At 44.4% G+C, this 15,852-nt stretch overlaps 1 protein-coding gene across 9 annotated transcripts in view; it reads right to left on the bottom strand.

Moving 5' to 3' along the window:
- RC3H1 (ring finger and CCCH-type domains 1) overlaps positions 1-15,852 on the bottom strand; it is a 100,007-nt gene that overhangs the window by 45,912 nt on the left and 38,243 nt on the right. For all 9 annotated transcript variants that reach the window (XM_067532452.1, XM_067532451.1, XM_067532453.1 and 6 more), the window contains exons 2-5: positions 14,524-14,893; positions 4,033-4,153; positions 2,626-2,865; positions 475-650 (exon numbers count right to left, since the gene is read on the bottom strand). In XM_067532452.1, the coding sequence (XP_067388553.1) occupies positions 475-650; positions 2,626-2,865; positions 4,033-4,153; positions 14,524-14,754 (768 nt within the window). In that variant the 5' untranslated portion in view covers positions 14,755-14,893. The remainder of the gene's footprint in view (positions 1-474; positions 651-2,625; positions 2,866-4,032; positions 4,154-14,523; positions 14,894-15,852) is intronic.

Genomic DNA, 15,852 nt, shown 5'->3' with positions numbered 1-15,852 from the left:
TGCGTGCGCAGTTGATTATTCCTTCTTAAGTGGAGTACTTTGCATATGACCTTATTGAATTTCATCCTATTTACTTCAGATCATTTCTCCAGTTTGTTTTGAATTTTAATCCTATCCTCCAAAGCACTTGCAATCCCTCCCAGCATGGTATTGTCTGCAAACTTTATAAGTGTACTCTCTATGCCATTATATACATCATTCATGAAGATATTGAACAGAACTGGACCCAGACCTGATCCCTCTGGGACCCCACTCGATTTGTCCTTCTAAATTGACTGTGAACAACTGATAACTAACAACCAATGATAACTAATGGTATAGGATAACTAAATTAAAAAATGTGAGCAAACAAAAATCTTCTTTAGTAGTAGACTGGTGTGCGATTCCAATTTAATGAGGTCTTAGCATTTTCTGTGATATAACAAATAAATCTTTCCTGAATTGTGGAACTTCCAAACACAATTTACTTCATACCTTGAAGCAGGAGGCTCTGTAAAGAAGCTGGACAACATGCCCAATGCTGGTTTTGGAAGCTTGAGGAAATCGTGGCTCCAACCTCTGCACCACAAATAGAACCAAGACCTTTCGTGACAAAGCAGATCCATCTTCCAAAGCCAGCAAAACCAGCTTCAGTGCTTCCTCTTGCATTGCTGGAAATACAAAGCAACAAAAGCGCACACAAAAAAAGATGAGACACACCAAGTGATGTTGCATTAATGCTGTGCTTTCCCTACATATGGATACAGTAGCTAACCTAGAGGGGCAGGCAAAATCACTCCAAAGCTCCAAGAAGGTGGTAGGGCATGTGGAAGACCCTTTCAACACTCTTGCATTAAGAAGAGAGAGAGACAGAGGGTGTGGGAATTGGAACCAGCAAACTTCTCTCCTTCACCAAGATATCCAAACAAAAGGAAGGATAGAGCACATGCAGACAGAGAAAGCACATTCACCAAGCTGGGGAGAAGTCATTACAGCCTCAATGGGGGTAGAGGTGCAGGAACAGCAATAGGCAAACAAGCTGCCTGAGCTCCAACCTTCCTAACTGCCTCCCATCCCACTGCAGTCAGAGCCCCCCCAGCTTCACTGTTCCATGTAATGGAGCAGCAGATGGTGCATGCCCAGCCTTCTCTTTTTTCACAGGCTTTGGAGAAAAAAGAATCCCTCATTTTCAGGAGAGCTGAACACACACAGGTAAGGGGCACAGCTGAGAAAAGAATCAGTCTACTCCTCTCTAATACTGTGCTCTCCTTACTAGGGCTATGCTCTCCCAAAACAAGGAACAAATGGGAGAGGTAAACCAGGGTGGATAAATATAGATTTTTTTTTCAAAATACAAAACACACACCCACATTTTAAAATTAAATTAAATACATTTTTCCTTTTAAAAACACATTTATTTAAAATAAATTTTTAATTATGAGAGCCTATATTAAGGCCTAAACTTACTGTAATCTATTACAATTATTTAAATTAAATTAAAAATATTCAACCACTATATGTTTGCTGCCAAAGTTTTAAAGAATGTCAAATCACTGAACTTGCAGAACTTATTGGCTAAGCACCCAGGATGGGTTGACTGAGCTGTATGGTGGTTAGGATTGTTGTACTGCTATATCAGCTTTTGACAGCAATAGCCTTGTCTGCAGGTAGAGAACGAATGTTTTAGTTCGGTTTATTTCAACTAGTTCAGTTCAATGACTAGTTCACTCAAAGTTGAGAAATAAACTGGGAGATGAAAAAGCAGGAAAGCTTGTTTTCCCTCTTCCAATCTATGAATAAAAATGAGGTACAAGAGGATGAGATCTACCAGTCCTAAAATCATGAAGGAGGTGAGGACAAGAAACAGTTCAATTCACTAGCTATAGATACTTCCTAACTATCAGTTTTAAAAAAGATAAACATGTTTTGATAAACCTTTTATCTTAAATATAACTACTTAAGTGTTTATATACATAACTAGAAAAAATTAAAATGCTTTTTTTGCATTTCTAGTTTAATTCAATTTCATTCCAAATGCAGGCAGACACAAATCACAAGTATAAATTAAATCATTTAGTAAATAAAAAAATGCATCATTCACCACTTTCTAACATTGTACAAATGTAAACATTAAGGATATGTACATTAAGCTATAATTGCATATATAGCCACGTATACATATCATGTATTCTCCTGGCTATCAAAAAAGTACCAAATTTAGTGCAGAAGTTCTATATATTTGCAAATCAACATGTTTTAATGTTTATCAACCTCGCTGTCTTTCCTAAAGTACAAATGCAAATCGATCATTTAAATGAAAGTTCCTTGATCGCTGATTTAAACCATGATTAAAATTAGTGATTTTAAAATCACTGATTTAAACCCATCCACCCTGAGGCAAACTATTCAGTCTTCTCTGTTGATGTCAACAATTAAAGACCTCAGATTTTGTTGACCTTTGCAAATGAACAAAAGACAAAATAAAGCACTAAAAATATTTGAAAGACAACAAAAACAGTTCAGAGTTATAATTAAGTCAGAAGACCTCCTGCAGAATCTCTGAAGAGAAGCCATTGCCCAATAAGACTATCATCTTTCTTTCTCCAATCCTGCTAATGCAGAACTAGTGATCTTACTGATACGTACCTGGACCAAGGAACTGGCAGCCCCTGGCCCTCACTGCAGCCCAGAGGTTGGAAGAAAGTTGTTGGGGATTTTGATGTTGAAGAATAAGCTCTGTGACTGTTCTTTCACCCAGTGATCGTGCTGCACGTGTGGCCCTGATCCGCCCTTCTTCCTCTACTAACTGGCAGTGAACTAATGTCACAAGCTTCCTCTGCATGGGGCGACTTAGCACACTCTGAGTGGTACTGTTCAGACCCACACCTTCAGAACAAAAGCATACAAAGACAGTGAGCCAAATTTCTCTTTCTACAAAATTATCTAAATCCGTTAAAGGTGTCACATCCCTCTAACCAAGCCAACTTTCAACTTCTGTGTTTAGAAGTGCAAACCAGTCCCTGCTACACTTCACTTTAGTGCATGAACTCTACATCCAAACCTGTCAAAAATTCACTCAACTTTAAAAAGGTTCATTTCAGTCAGTGCTTGAAAAATCTATTCACTAGACAGCTCTAGTGCTTCAGCTGCTCATAGCTTTGCTAGGAGACTCAGAATGGGGTGAAGATGAAATTTGTCAAAAACCTTTTAACCAAAGGCAGATATGAAAGATGAAATCCTTGAGCAACTCTAAAGAAAGCAGTCTCATAGAAATACTAGTACCTACTCCACCACAGACTCGCTGATGGGGCCTCATCTCTTTCACCCTTCATAGCTATCTCTGGGTAGCAGGCGTCTAACAGATATTTACATTTACCTAAACCAGCATACAGACATTTACATAAAAGAGTTCTATAAGAGTACTACAATTTTTCGAACAGGATCACTCAGATGGATCCATTGCTATATAAGGAGATGTGTAATTAGTGTTGGCTAGCTCCAACCCCATTAAGAGGCAAGCCATCCTGTTACAGGATAACATTGACTTTCTTAAACTTCATGTTCCCATCTGCTGGTTGGACAATATAACTCCAAGTTTCTTGGATTGATCCATAAGACATACAAGAAATTTTTACTTGACTGTTTCAGGTTATATCTTCACGACAAAATGGAGTTTTTACAGTGAGATAATTAAAACAAAACAGTTGACTTCTACCTCAATGACATCAGTGGAGGTAAACCACAGGTGAAGAGTATAGGGTTGACCTTGACTAGCTACATCAAGATAAAAACTACCAGTGACTTGTAGCATTATGATTTTACAGCAAGCAAGATACTTTTTATATTAAAAAAATAAAATAAGTCCATTCTTTTTTTATTGACAAAATAACCTTTGTGCTTAGAAAGCCCAGTTCTTTAACAGGACTTGACCTTTTTTTCAAGCAAGTTCTACTATAATTATTTTAATGGTGTACAGTCTTTTAAAAACAGTGATGAACTATTACCGGTTACCAGTTGTCCCATTAAAAGGAAGTAGGAGTGTGTAAGACTTGCCTCTCGCACTGCTGAGTGGTTTGAGGTACAGTGCCAGTTCTTCCACACATTTCTTGGCCTCTTCATAATGTTTGGTGTCTTCTGCTCCACTGCACAAAGTAATTGGCTGCTGCTCAGGAACCTGAAAATAGATGACAGTTAAACTTCCACACTGCAGTATGTACAGACAGACACCATACCAAGCTCTTTAATGTCAAATATTCTCTCTCTCTCACACACCCACCCACTCTTTCCACAACATTAACATGGGAATGTGCTCCAGCTTTAGAACTCTTGACATTTCACTTCATCCATGGTATTCTTAACATTTGAAAAACTTTTTTGGCCTGAAACTTTTAAAAATTGTTTGATATTAGACATACTAAGTGATAACTAACAGTTTCTCTTTACATAGCTAGTTGTATTATATGGCAGCACAAGAGCAGTTTAATGAGCACAGAACACAAATTAAAGTATGCTTTAGAATGAAGTTTAAAAGAAATGCTGAGGCTTGCAATGATTTCAAGTTTACTTAGAATGTGTGGCAACACAGAGTGGCTGAAATGTGAAAAGCAGAATGGTTACAATCTACTGGAACACCATCCGGTATATCAGATATTTAAAGGAGTTTCTCATATATACTAGTGGTCAGTCTTTGATGATAAAGCAAGATATTTAGAAAGGGACACTTAAAGCTAGTACTATTAGGCCTAAAATTAGACCTACCAGCCGGGTTTTGGTTTGCAGGTATGTGCAGATCCATACTGAGGACTTGGCTGTTCTAAAATTTTCTATAGAAAGGCAAATAGTCAAATAGCTGCACTACAATAGATTTGTGCCTAGTAAGGAGCACACAAACTGAAGCATGAAATTGCTTTTTCTCCCCTAACCTGGATCACTTAAGGCTACTGCCATTTTTAGTTTAGGGAAACAACGACAATGGCACATGTATCAGGCCACACTTGGAAAAAGGGTCCAACTATAAACCTAGTAAATAACTTGACTTTATGCCGTGCGCACACACACTATGCAGCATAAGTTGTCAGTCTAATATCACATTAGGTTAGTGGGTTTTGTGTTTCTTTTTTTTCTTTTCTTTTTAAAGAAGTGTTAGGAGGGAGCATTCAATTCTTTTCTCAGGTAATTCATCAGAAATCAAAGTCATCCACGGGACACTGGAATTTTTGCCTGGTTTTAACACTTCCTTTATTGGGGAGCAGAGGATCTTTAAACCTGAATGAGATTTTAGTATATAATCATACTGACATTGACAAATATTTCTATGACAATGTGATGTGTGTTTTCAACCTTAAGTTTTATATTTACATTCAAAAAAGTATTTAGTTACACAATGTTCACAAGGCATTTTGTTGTTGTTAGTTAAAATTAAAAAATTAAGCTGTTCTGTGCAATTTACAAGCACTACCAATTGGAAGAACTGAACTTCTATCATCCAAGCCAAGCTTACACAGAACAGCATCATCTCCCCCATATAAGGTTAAGATTAATATTTCATCACCACCACCACACACATGCACACAAACTTAAGACAGGTTAAATCTTAAAAACAAGTTCAATCCTGTCAGGAGACCAAGGGTGGCTTGCAGGCTTCCTCAGAGTATTACTGCAATACTGAAACTGCAATCTACCTCTACCCTTCCGAGCAAGAATCTTAGTCTCAATTTTCTCATACAATTTCCTTCATATCTGAGTAAAAGAGGTATTTAGGATGAAATGTTTTACAACTTTAATCATAGTGATCATTGCCATAAATGCTACAACAGCTACCTGCCTTTCTCGCAAATCTTTAGACACTAGTCTAACCAACAACTTCAATATTAGCTATCATTCTAATAGACTACTACCGTTTCCCTAAGAAAGCTTCTACCATTGTAACAATCTGCTTCTGTCTGGGAAAGTACGCAAACAGAACATGTCTGAGTCTAACCATGTGCATCTATGTAAATTTGTGCTGAGACTAGCACTCTACAAAATCCGTGCTGTAAGATTACTGTGCGCAAGTTTCCATTTAACTCTGCTTCACTCAATGTAGGGACTATGGCACAATATGAAATACAACATTATTAAATTTAGCAGAAAGAGAGAGATGGCTTGTAATAGGCATGAGAAACACAGTGGTCAGCAATAGATTTATATCCTGAATCAGAACAGATTTAGCATACATTCACAGCGTTGGTTAGGAATGCTATACACAGCAAAACTGATCTAGAAGACCAGGACTGTCTAGACAACCATCCAGGAAGCTTTCTCCCTCCCTAGCAACAAAACAAAACCAAAAAAACCAATACAAACACAGAAAAAGCTACATAGAGGCCAGTCAAGCTACACAATGAACAATTCTAGATCCAAGATGTTTTAAGTGACACCCGGATGTTCAATCTCCGTTTCTCCCCTCCCTACTGGAAAGCTCAGCTTGAAATTTAAAGGGTCTCTTAATTCTGCTTTTTGCAAAGTAACTGCTAAATATCTGTGTAATAACCTGGTAGTTTGACACACAGTGTAATGCCGCATTTTGAGGGAAACTTGAGTTTGAGCAAGTCTACACTTACAACACTACAGCAGTGCAGCTGTAATGTTTCAGTGTAGACATTCACTACAGCAACTTGAGGGGTTCTCCCGTTGCTGTAGTTAATCCACTACATAAGAGGTATTAGCTAGATTGATGGAGAATTCTTCTGTACACTTAACACGGTCTACAATGTTAGGTTAGGCCTGCTTAGCTATGTCTCTCAAGGTGTGTGGATTTTTCAAGGGGTATGGACAAGCCCTAAAGCACTTCACATTAGCTCCATGCATGCAGAGTGCATGGATGAAGTATTACAGACATTTATCTTAGGGCATCAGGACCCTCTTCTCTTCAGGAGAAGAGAATGTGCATATGTAATTGTTTCACTTGACTAGATAAGGATAAAACATGACATCTGCCAGCAGGTATTACAATTATTTTGGCCTTTCACTGGCAATATGATGTTAATTTCAGGTGTTTAAAAAATTATTCTACTTTAAAAAGATTAAGAACAACATTGAGAGAGAAAGGATGGTCTTGCGGTTCACTAGTGCATGGCAGATTTGGGTTTTATTCTTAGTTCAGCCACTGACATGCCATGTGACCCTGAATAAGTCATTTAAGCTCAGAGTGTGTTGAGTTCCTTAGCTGCAAAATTAACAATTCACCACTTTGCTCACAAAATAAGTGACACCCTAAATTCAAAGTGCTTTGCAAGCAGTAATGAGACTCTCAAAATAGGTAGCACTGAAGCATTACTTTTTTATTGTCATCACCTCATTGCCCCATCCCCTCCCGAAACCTGCCAGTGCTCACAGTACTAACTAGTCTCGTGTAATACTCTAGTCCTACTAGAGAGCCAGTTAGTGTAAGGAAAGACAGTCCAAAAAAAAAAAAAAATCAGGGATATTAGTGCTTTAAATGTGCCTTTATTTTGCATGCATCCTCCTCTACCGTGAATAATACTGAGAATGGCACTAGAATGTAAGTCTATCAGCATAAGCAATTATAGTTGTTGGGCAGAGGGTGGTTATGATGAAACACATGGGGTGAGGTCAGAAAAAGAATGCTAAGGCTACAGTTTATAGGCTGAGAGCAATTACAAGATTTTGAATTAATAATTAAATTTTGTTTTGGGGAGGGATATCAACCTCATCCGTTACAGTAACTGTCATATTAGAATAGAATTTAATTGCACAGAATAAAGATACTAAGCAAAGACAGATAAGCCAGTTCTGTCCAATTCCAGCAGTCTGCCTCCCTGTCTCTCCTCCTAACTCCTCCCCCATTTCCAACAGATGCACATTTTGTTTCATGGCAAGAAACCTTGCACAATGCTTTAAATTCCTGAAATTTGTCAGAAAGTATTCCTCAAAACAGAATTCCCTCTTAAAGGAGCTCAACTTTGTGATGAATTCAAATGCAACAATGTAATACCAAATATGGTATCAATGTACCTATTGTGGCCGATGGCCGGCTTCCCTCTAGAGTGGGTCTCCCGCTCTCCTTTGTAGTGGGCCGGGAAGTTGCCCGTCATCCCTTCTTCCCAGGGGAGGGAGGAGGGACCCGGGCCCACCCGCTCCTCCGGGTCCCAGCCCAGGGGCCCTATGAGAAGCAGCTATGCGCTGCTGGTACTGCTGTCCAAACTGTGCACACTTCCCCTGGGTTAATTTTCCTCCTCCTTCAGTCCTTCTGGCTTCTTGAGCTGGTACCTTCCCCTGAGCCGCTCCGCAACAGAACTCTGCTCTCCAGTCCGTTCCTCTGCACAGATCAGCTCAGCACTCCTATCACTGCTCAGCTCAGCACAGCACTCCTACTTCCTCCAGCTCATGCACTGACTGCTTGGGGCAGAGGGCTTTTATGGAGCACCTGGCTGGTCCTTAATCAGCCTCAGCTGCTCCTAATTGCCCCCTAATGGCTCTGTCTTAGTCAGCAGGGAACAAAGCCCTGAGCATTCGGGGGCTCACATATCTCCCATCCACCACTCTTCTATTGCCCTCTGCCTTCACTATATTCACACATCCCCCCCACTCCCTGCTCAACACCATGGGGTTGGGCTACTTGGGACGTCAGGCAGTGCTGGCGCGACAGGGCGTCAGCGTTGCCATGTTGGCTTCTGGCCCTATGCTGCACCCAGAAGTTGAAAGGCTGCAGGGAGAGGAACCATCGGGTCACACGCGCATTCTTCTCCTTGTTGGTGTGCATCCACCGGAGCGGGGCGTGGTCTGTCACCAAGGTGAAACGTCTCCCCAGGAGATAGTACCTGAGGGTTTCCATGGCCCACTTAATCGCCAGACACTCTTTTTCGACCACCGCATGCCTCTGCTCCCTGGGGAGGAGTTTCCTGCTGAGATATAGGATCGGGTGCTCCTCGACACCAATTACTTGTGTGAGTACAGCCCCTAGCCCTGTCTCTGAGGCATCTGTTTGGAGGATGAAGTCCTTTTCAAAGTCTGGGGTTATCAGTACTGGGTGGCTACAAAGGGCTGACCTTAGGTCCAGGAATGCTCTTTCAGCCAAGTTGGTCCACTTCACTATATCTGTGCCCCGAGCTTTTATCAGGTCAGTCAAGGGCCCTGCTCCAGCGGCAAAGTGGGAAATAAACCTCCTATAATACCCCACGATCCCTAGGAATGCCCTGACCTGTTTCTTGCGGACCAGTCGGGGCCAGGCCCGGATGGCCTCCACCTTGTCCCACTGGGGCTTTATCAGGCCTCTCCCTACCACGTAGACCAGGTATTTGGCCTCAGCCAGTCCTATTGCACACTTAGGTGGGTTTGCGGTGAGGCCAGCTTTCCAGAGGGAGTCGAGCACCGCCTCCACTTTCCCCAGGTGCGTTTCCCAGTCGGGGCTATGGATGACATTGTCCAGATAGGCAGCCGCATACTTGGTGTGGGGTCGCAGTAAGTGGTCCATTAACCTCTGGAAGGTTGCGGGGGCCCCGTGGAGTCCGAAGGGGAGGACGGTATATTAAAATAGGCCGTCGGGCGTGGAGAAGATGGTCTTCTCTCTGGCACCTTTGGCTAGGGGGATCTGCCAGTAGCCCTTTATCAGGTCCAGGGTAGTCAGGTAGTGGGCCTTGCCCAACTGATCTACTAGCTCATCGATACGGGGGATTGGGTAGGCATCAAATTTAGATACTTCATTCAGCTTTCTGAAGTCATTGCAGAAGTGCAGGGTACCGTCGGGCTTGGGGACTAGGACTATTGGGCTGGACCACTGGCTGTGGGACTCTTCAATCACCCCGAGCTCCAACATGGTTTTATCATCACCCGCACCCCAAGGTCAGTGATGATGTGATGGTGGACCGCCGTTGTCCGACCAGGCTGCTTGGAGAACACGTCCTGGTTCCGCTGGATCATTTCGATAGCTTCTGTCCGCTGTTCGGGGGTTAATTCAGGGTATATTCTAACCTCTGCCTGTGGAGCATCCATCTGAGGGGGTCGCTTCTCGGGCGACCAGACATGCTTCCCGGTCCTGCCAGGGCTTCAGTAGGTTAATATGGTACAGCTGTACCGGCTTCCGGTGGTCTGGCTGTCTCACCTTATAAGTCAGGTCTCCGACTGCTTCTACAATCTCATACGGACCTTGCCAACTAGCCAGGAGCTTGCTCTCTGCTGTTGGCACCAGCACCATCACCCGGTCCCCTGGCTGAAACCTCCGTGCCTTGGCCCATCGGTTATAGTAGGTCTGCTGGGTCTCCTGGGCCTTCTCCAGGTGATCCCGCACGATGGGAGTCATATTTGCCATGTGCTCGATGACGTTTCTTCCTGAGTTGAGCTGCTCCTCCCAGTCTTCTTTGGCTATAACCAATATACCCCGTGGATGGCAACCATATAATAGCTCGAAGGGAGAGAACCCAGTGGATGCCTGAGGGACCTCCCGTATTGCAAAAATCAGGTAGGGTAATAGGGTATCCCAATCCTTCCCGTCCTGTGCCACTACCTTTCTGATCATGCTCTTGAGGGTGCAATTAAACCTCTTGACCAAGCCATCCGTTTGCGGATGATATACTGAGGTCCGCAGGGCCTGGATGCGGAGCAGGGTACAAAGGTCTTTCATTAATCTAGACATAAAGGCGGGCCCTTGGTCTGTCAAGATTTCCTTGGGGATGCCCACCCTAGTGAAGACCTGGAGTAGTTCCTTCGCAATCGCTTTGGAGGTGGGGTTCCTTAATGGAATGGTTTCAGGGTACCGGGTGGCATAGTCCAAAATGATGAGCACATTTCGATTGCCCCGCGCCGATCGTTCTAGTGGTCCCACCAGGTCCATAGCTATTCTCTCGAAAGGAACTTCAATGATGGGTAGGGGCACTAATGGGGCTCGCAGGTGAGGCCGGGGGCTGTGTAGTTGGCACTCCGGGCAGGAGAGGCAGTATCTTTGGACCTCCGCCCATATTCCTGGCCAGTAAAACCTTCTCTGAATTCAGTCAAGGGTCTTATCTACCTCCAAGTGCCCTCTGAATAAATGACTATGGGCCAGCTCTAATACTGCCCTGGTATGTTTTCGTGGCACCAAGAGCTGCACCACCTCCTCCTCCCGTATCTGTGTCACCCGGTACAGCAGGTCGCGTCTCAGGATATAGTACGGCCCTGGGCCCTTGGTCTGGCCCTCCACAGTCATGCCATCTATTTCCACTACCTCCTCCCTCACATTCACATATAGTGGGTCATTGGCCTGGTCTTGCCCAAAATTTTCCCGCAGGGGCCCCAACTGGCCCTCCCCTAGGGGCCCAACCTCACCTTCGCCCCCGGGGCCACTCCTGCTAGCACTGGGACCTGCCTCTGGCTCCTCGCTAGTTTGGGCAGTCTCCTGGTCTGCTGAACGGGTTCGTCTATTAGCCAGGGCAGCTTTCTGGGTCCCGGCCAGTATTCTTGTCCCTAAGCTTTTCGCTGCCCTTCTTTCCCGGCGGGATTGTCGGGGTCTCCCGGGGGGTGCAAATACTTCGGGAGCAAATTTGGCAAAAGCAGGGGCAGGGCTGGCTGCCTATGCCTCGGTCTCCATCAGGGGTCTGCCCTCCACCCCGGGCTCTACCGGGGGAAGTAGGTTCTCAAACCCAGGGAAATCTCTCCCAATCAAGACCGGGTAGGGGAACTTAGGGACCACCCCTACTGTCACCCGGGTAACGTTCCCCTGGATCTCAATCTTCATGGGGTAGAAATTCACAGTCCCGTGGACACAGGTTATCCCCCTGTGCTTGGCCCGGGTCATCTGGTCTCGCCCCACCAACTTCCCAGAGACCAGTGTGACCGCACTCCCCGAATCTACTAGGGCAATGGTTGTGATGCCATTCATTTTTACTGACCTGGTGTACCCCTGGTGGACCTCTACCACCCCTACCAAGCCAATGAGACTGCAGCACCCTCCGTGACCTCCCAGACTGCACTGCATGGGTTCGTCCCCATTGGGGTACTGGGCTGCTATGTGGCCCAGTTCCCCACATCCATAACACCGGTATAACCGGTTAGTGGCCCCCCTCTGTCCTGGGCTATTTGGTCGGCCACCCCGTCCTCACCCGGTGTTCCCCAGTCCCTTTGATCCTCGGGCCGGTCCTCAATGACTCGGCGTTCGGGTCCCATCCTCTTGGATCTCCCAATCGTCCCAGAACTGGGGTTGGGGCCTGGCCTCTGGCCCCGCCATGTCCTCTCCCGGGGAGTCAGGGACAATTCACGGGCCACCAACTGTCTCTCCACCAGGGCGACCAGTTCATCATAAGTAGAGGGGTCATTCTGACCCACCCAGGCTCTGAGGCCTGATGGTAACCCCCTCATGTACCGATCAACCACTAGGAGTTCCACCATCTTCTCGGTGCTGAGGGCCTCAGGGCATAGCCACTTCCGAGTCAGGTGGATTAAATCGAACAGCTGGGACCGGGGTGCTTTGTCCTCCTTCATGGAACCTCTTGGCTCGCATCGCCACTGTTACCCCAGATCGGGCCAGAATCTCAGCGTTCAGCTGGGAGTAGTCTGCAGCAGCTTCCACCGCCATGTCATAGTAAGCCTCCTGGGCCTCTCCTCCTAGGAAAGGGGGGAGGAGACTGGCCCACTGGTCTCGGGGCCAGGCCTCCCGCAGGGCTGTCCTCTCAAAGGCCAGAAGACAGGCCTCCACATCATCCTCCCACGTCATTTTCTGAAGGTAGTTGCTGGCTCGTATGGCCTGCACCCCATCTGGGCTGCCCCCTTGCTCCACCAGGACTTTCAACTGGCCTACCACCTCTTGGAGTAGGGCCCGGTCCTGAGCAGCCTGGCTCATCAGAAGGTGGTTGGTCTCCTGCTGAAGTTGTACTGCCTCCCGCTGGGCCACCGCCTGGACCCGGGTAGCTTCCTGCTGGGCAGCTGTGGCTTGACCAGGGCTTTCATCACATTCTCCATCCTAGTAGCAGAGTGGGTTGGGGCCTCCCTGGTTTAAACCCACTGTGCGAAAATCCCACTTCTGACACCACGTGTGGCCAATGGCCGGCTTCCCTCTAGCGTGTCTCACGCTCTCGTTTGTAGTGGGCCGGGAAGTTGCCCGTCATCCCTTCTTCCCAGGGGAGGGGGAAGGACCCGGGCCCACCTGCTCCTCAAGGTCCCAGCCCAGGAGCCCTATGAGAAGCAGCTATGTGCTACTGGTACTGCTGTCCAAACTGCGCACACTTCCCCTGGGCTAATTTTCCCCCTCCTTCAGTCCTTCTGGCTTCTTGAGCTGGTACCTTCCTCCTGGCCACTCCGCAACAGAACTCTGCTCTCCAGTCCGTTCCTCTGCACAGATCAGCTCAGCACTCCTACTTCCTCCAGCTCGTGCACTGACTGTTTGGAGCAGAGGGCTTTTATGGAGCACCTGGCTAGTCCTTAATCAGCCTCAGCTGCTCCTAATTGCCCCCTAATGGCTCTGTCTTAGTCAGCAGGGAACAAAGCCCTGAGCATTCTGGGGCTCACATCTCCCATCCACCACTCTTCTATTGCCCTCTGCCTTCGCTATATCACAGTATCAATGGTATCAATATGATACCAAGTATGATGGTATGAGCACTCTAGTAGCACATCTTCCCCCTTCTTCTTTCTGTACTTCATTTTGCACTTGAGAGTCCTGTTAACACAAAACATAGAAAACTGCATGCAATAAGTCTCTTCTAATGTTTCGTTCCGAACAAGGACCATAGAACTCAATAAATGGGTAGTCTTCTACAGGTTTGTGCTTGTGAAGACAGACACAAAGTTATACATTCACACACCAGCATTTCATTTTTCTCTGACGTGGCCTGCTGTACCACCAATTTAACTGATGACAGACATTTTAAAAAAATAATCCATCTCTGGAGAAAGAGGAGGTTAATCTGGAAGAGAAAGAGCTATCCATTATGAATACCCCACTTGCTATGTTGTCACATTAAAATTCCTGCTACACGGAATGCCTGGAACTATATTTAGCCCATCTGGAACCAGACTGAATAAGACACTAAAGCTTGCCATGTGGATTCTGGTTTACTTTGGCCATTTGATGTAACCTATTTGGAATGTGCACATTGCCGTTTCATGTGTCACAGAAAAAGTCAGGAGGGCAGAGAGACTAGATGTCAAAGCAGTGACTATACAGCCTGAAAACACCTGTCTGGTAGATATTTAAAATGATTAATCACAGTAAGCACTAACCACTTTGACCATCTTAAGGAATTTCTCCTCTATTTTAAGTTTTTAAAACAAAAAACTATACTTTCTACTGCTACAGGAGCAGTAATAACTATCACAAAAAGAATGTGTTCTTTTAATCCCTGTGCTGTATCTGCAGCAGGTAGCATATTATTCCTAGAAACACATACATTTCTGCTTACTTCCAATGATGCCAGTACCTAAACAAGCCAATGTGAGCCATTTGTTTTAAGCAAATCTCGTCATTACTTCTACTCCCTTTAAAACAGTTATTTCTTAATATTATTTTTAATAAAGCAGGCAGGAAAGAACCCAAGAAAATAAACAGTTATAAATTTGTAAAAAGTGCATTGTTACCTGAGCACCCACTAGCTGCAGCAAAGCTGAGTTCACAGGGAGGAGATCAATATCTGTATTGATAGTGGTCTGGTCGAAGGGGCATGCCTTACGATGGAGCTTGTTGAGGCACATCTTGCAGACAGTGTGGCCACATCCCAAACTGATGGGCTTCCGGATCGTTTCATCGAAAGTCTGTGTGCAAATTGGGCAGGACAGAAAATCCGTCCATTGTGGAGCTTGTACAGGCATGGTGGCTTCAGAAGTTAATTCACAACACAATCTAAAGCACAGATTCCACTGGAATCAAAATCTTAGAAAAAAATGTTTTTGTTTGTTTTTAAAAATCTTCTGTAAGTACAGACAGTCAGCATAAAGTGTGAAGCATAACCTGGAAAAAGAGAAAAATAAAGTTAACTCTCCATATTGGAAGAGATATTTTAAGTCTTATGTTGTTATTCTAATTCTTGAAGAGGAACTGGCCTAGTTGAAGTGGGAGTGCAATCCAGTATTTAGAACAGGAAACTCTGAGTCATGACCTCTGTTCTACTGACAGCTTTGCTCTAACCTTGGCCAAGTCATGTAAACCTCTCAGAATTCCCATTTTTACAATTATGAAAAAATTATCTACCTTATGAAGATGTTACCATTGATGTTTGCAAAGAAATTGAGGTTTGTAAAGAAAAATGAGGTCATGAAAAACAAACTGAGCATATCAATATAAACCAAGTTTTAATCAAACATGGTCTACATTAGGTTTCCACTGGTTTATGGATTTAAAACACACAATTTTAGTTAAACTGACACAATGTTGTTTAGACCAGGCTTGATTCAAATCCCTTCGAAGTCAGTGGAAAGGTTCCCACTGAATTCAACAGGCTTGGGATCAGGCACAAAACGCAAGTGCAAAAAATACCAGTGTAATATGTGCACCTGGAAAACAGGACTAGCCACACCAAACTAATTCAACAGTCTAAGAAATGAGAACATAGCCTTCACTAATGATGTGAGCCAAATATCAGATGTGCACAGAATGATATGAATCTCATTCCCAAAAGAAAATTTTCTTTTAAAAAGTGAACTACAAAGCAAAAGTGGAAAACCAAGTTAAATCACAGGTTTAGAGGTAGCATTCAGCCCAGAAATTAAAAAAATAATTATTTCCCCTTTCCCACCATGAAAGTAACCTTGATGCTTCCTGATTCACTGAAGGTACCCCAGAATGTATAGTTTAGTGATATTACAATACTATAAATAGACAAATAGCTGCAAATTAGACTTCTGGTACATGAGAGGTCACTTGTGACACCCTCAGTGACCCAGGAAATCAAGAAGGTTCCACAGAACAAC

Source organism: Emydura macquarii, unplaced genomic scaffold (genome assembly GCF_026122565.2).
Source record: "Emydura macquarii macquarii isolate MOO-44397 ecotype Brisbane River unplaced genomic scaffold, CSIRO-AGI_Emac_v2 contig_3287, whole genome shotgun sequence".
In the NCBI taxonomy this organism is placed as follows: Eukaryota; Metazoa; Chordata; order Testudines; family Chelidae; genus Emydura; species Emydura macquarii.
Note: the sequence above shows the minus strand (reverse complement) of the source record. Positions and strands in the feature narration are given on the sequence as shown.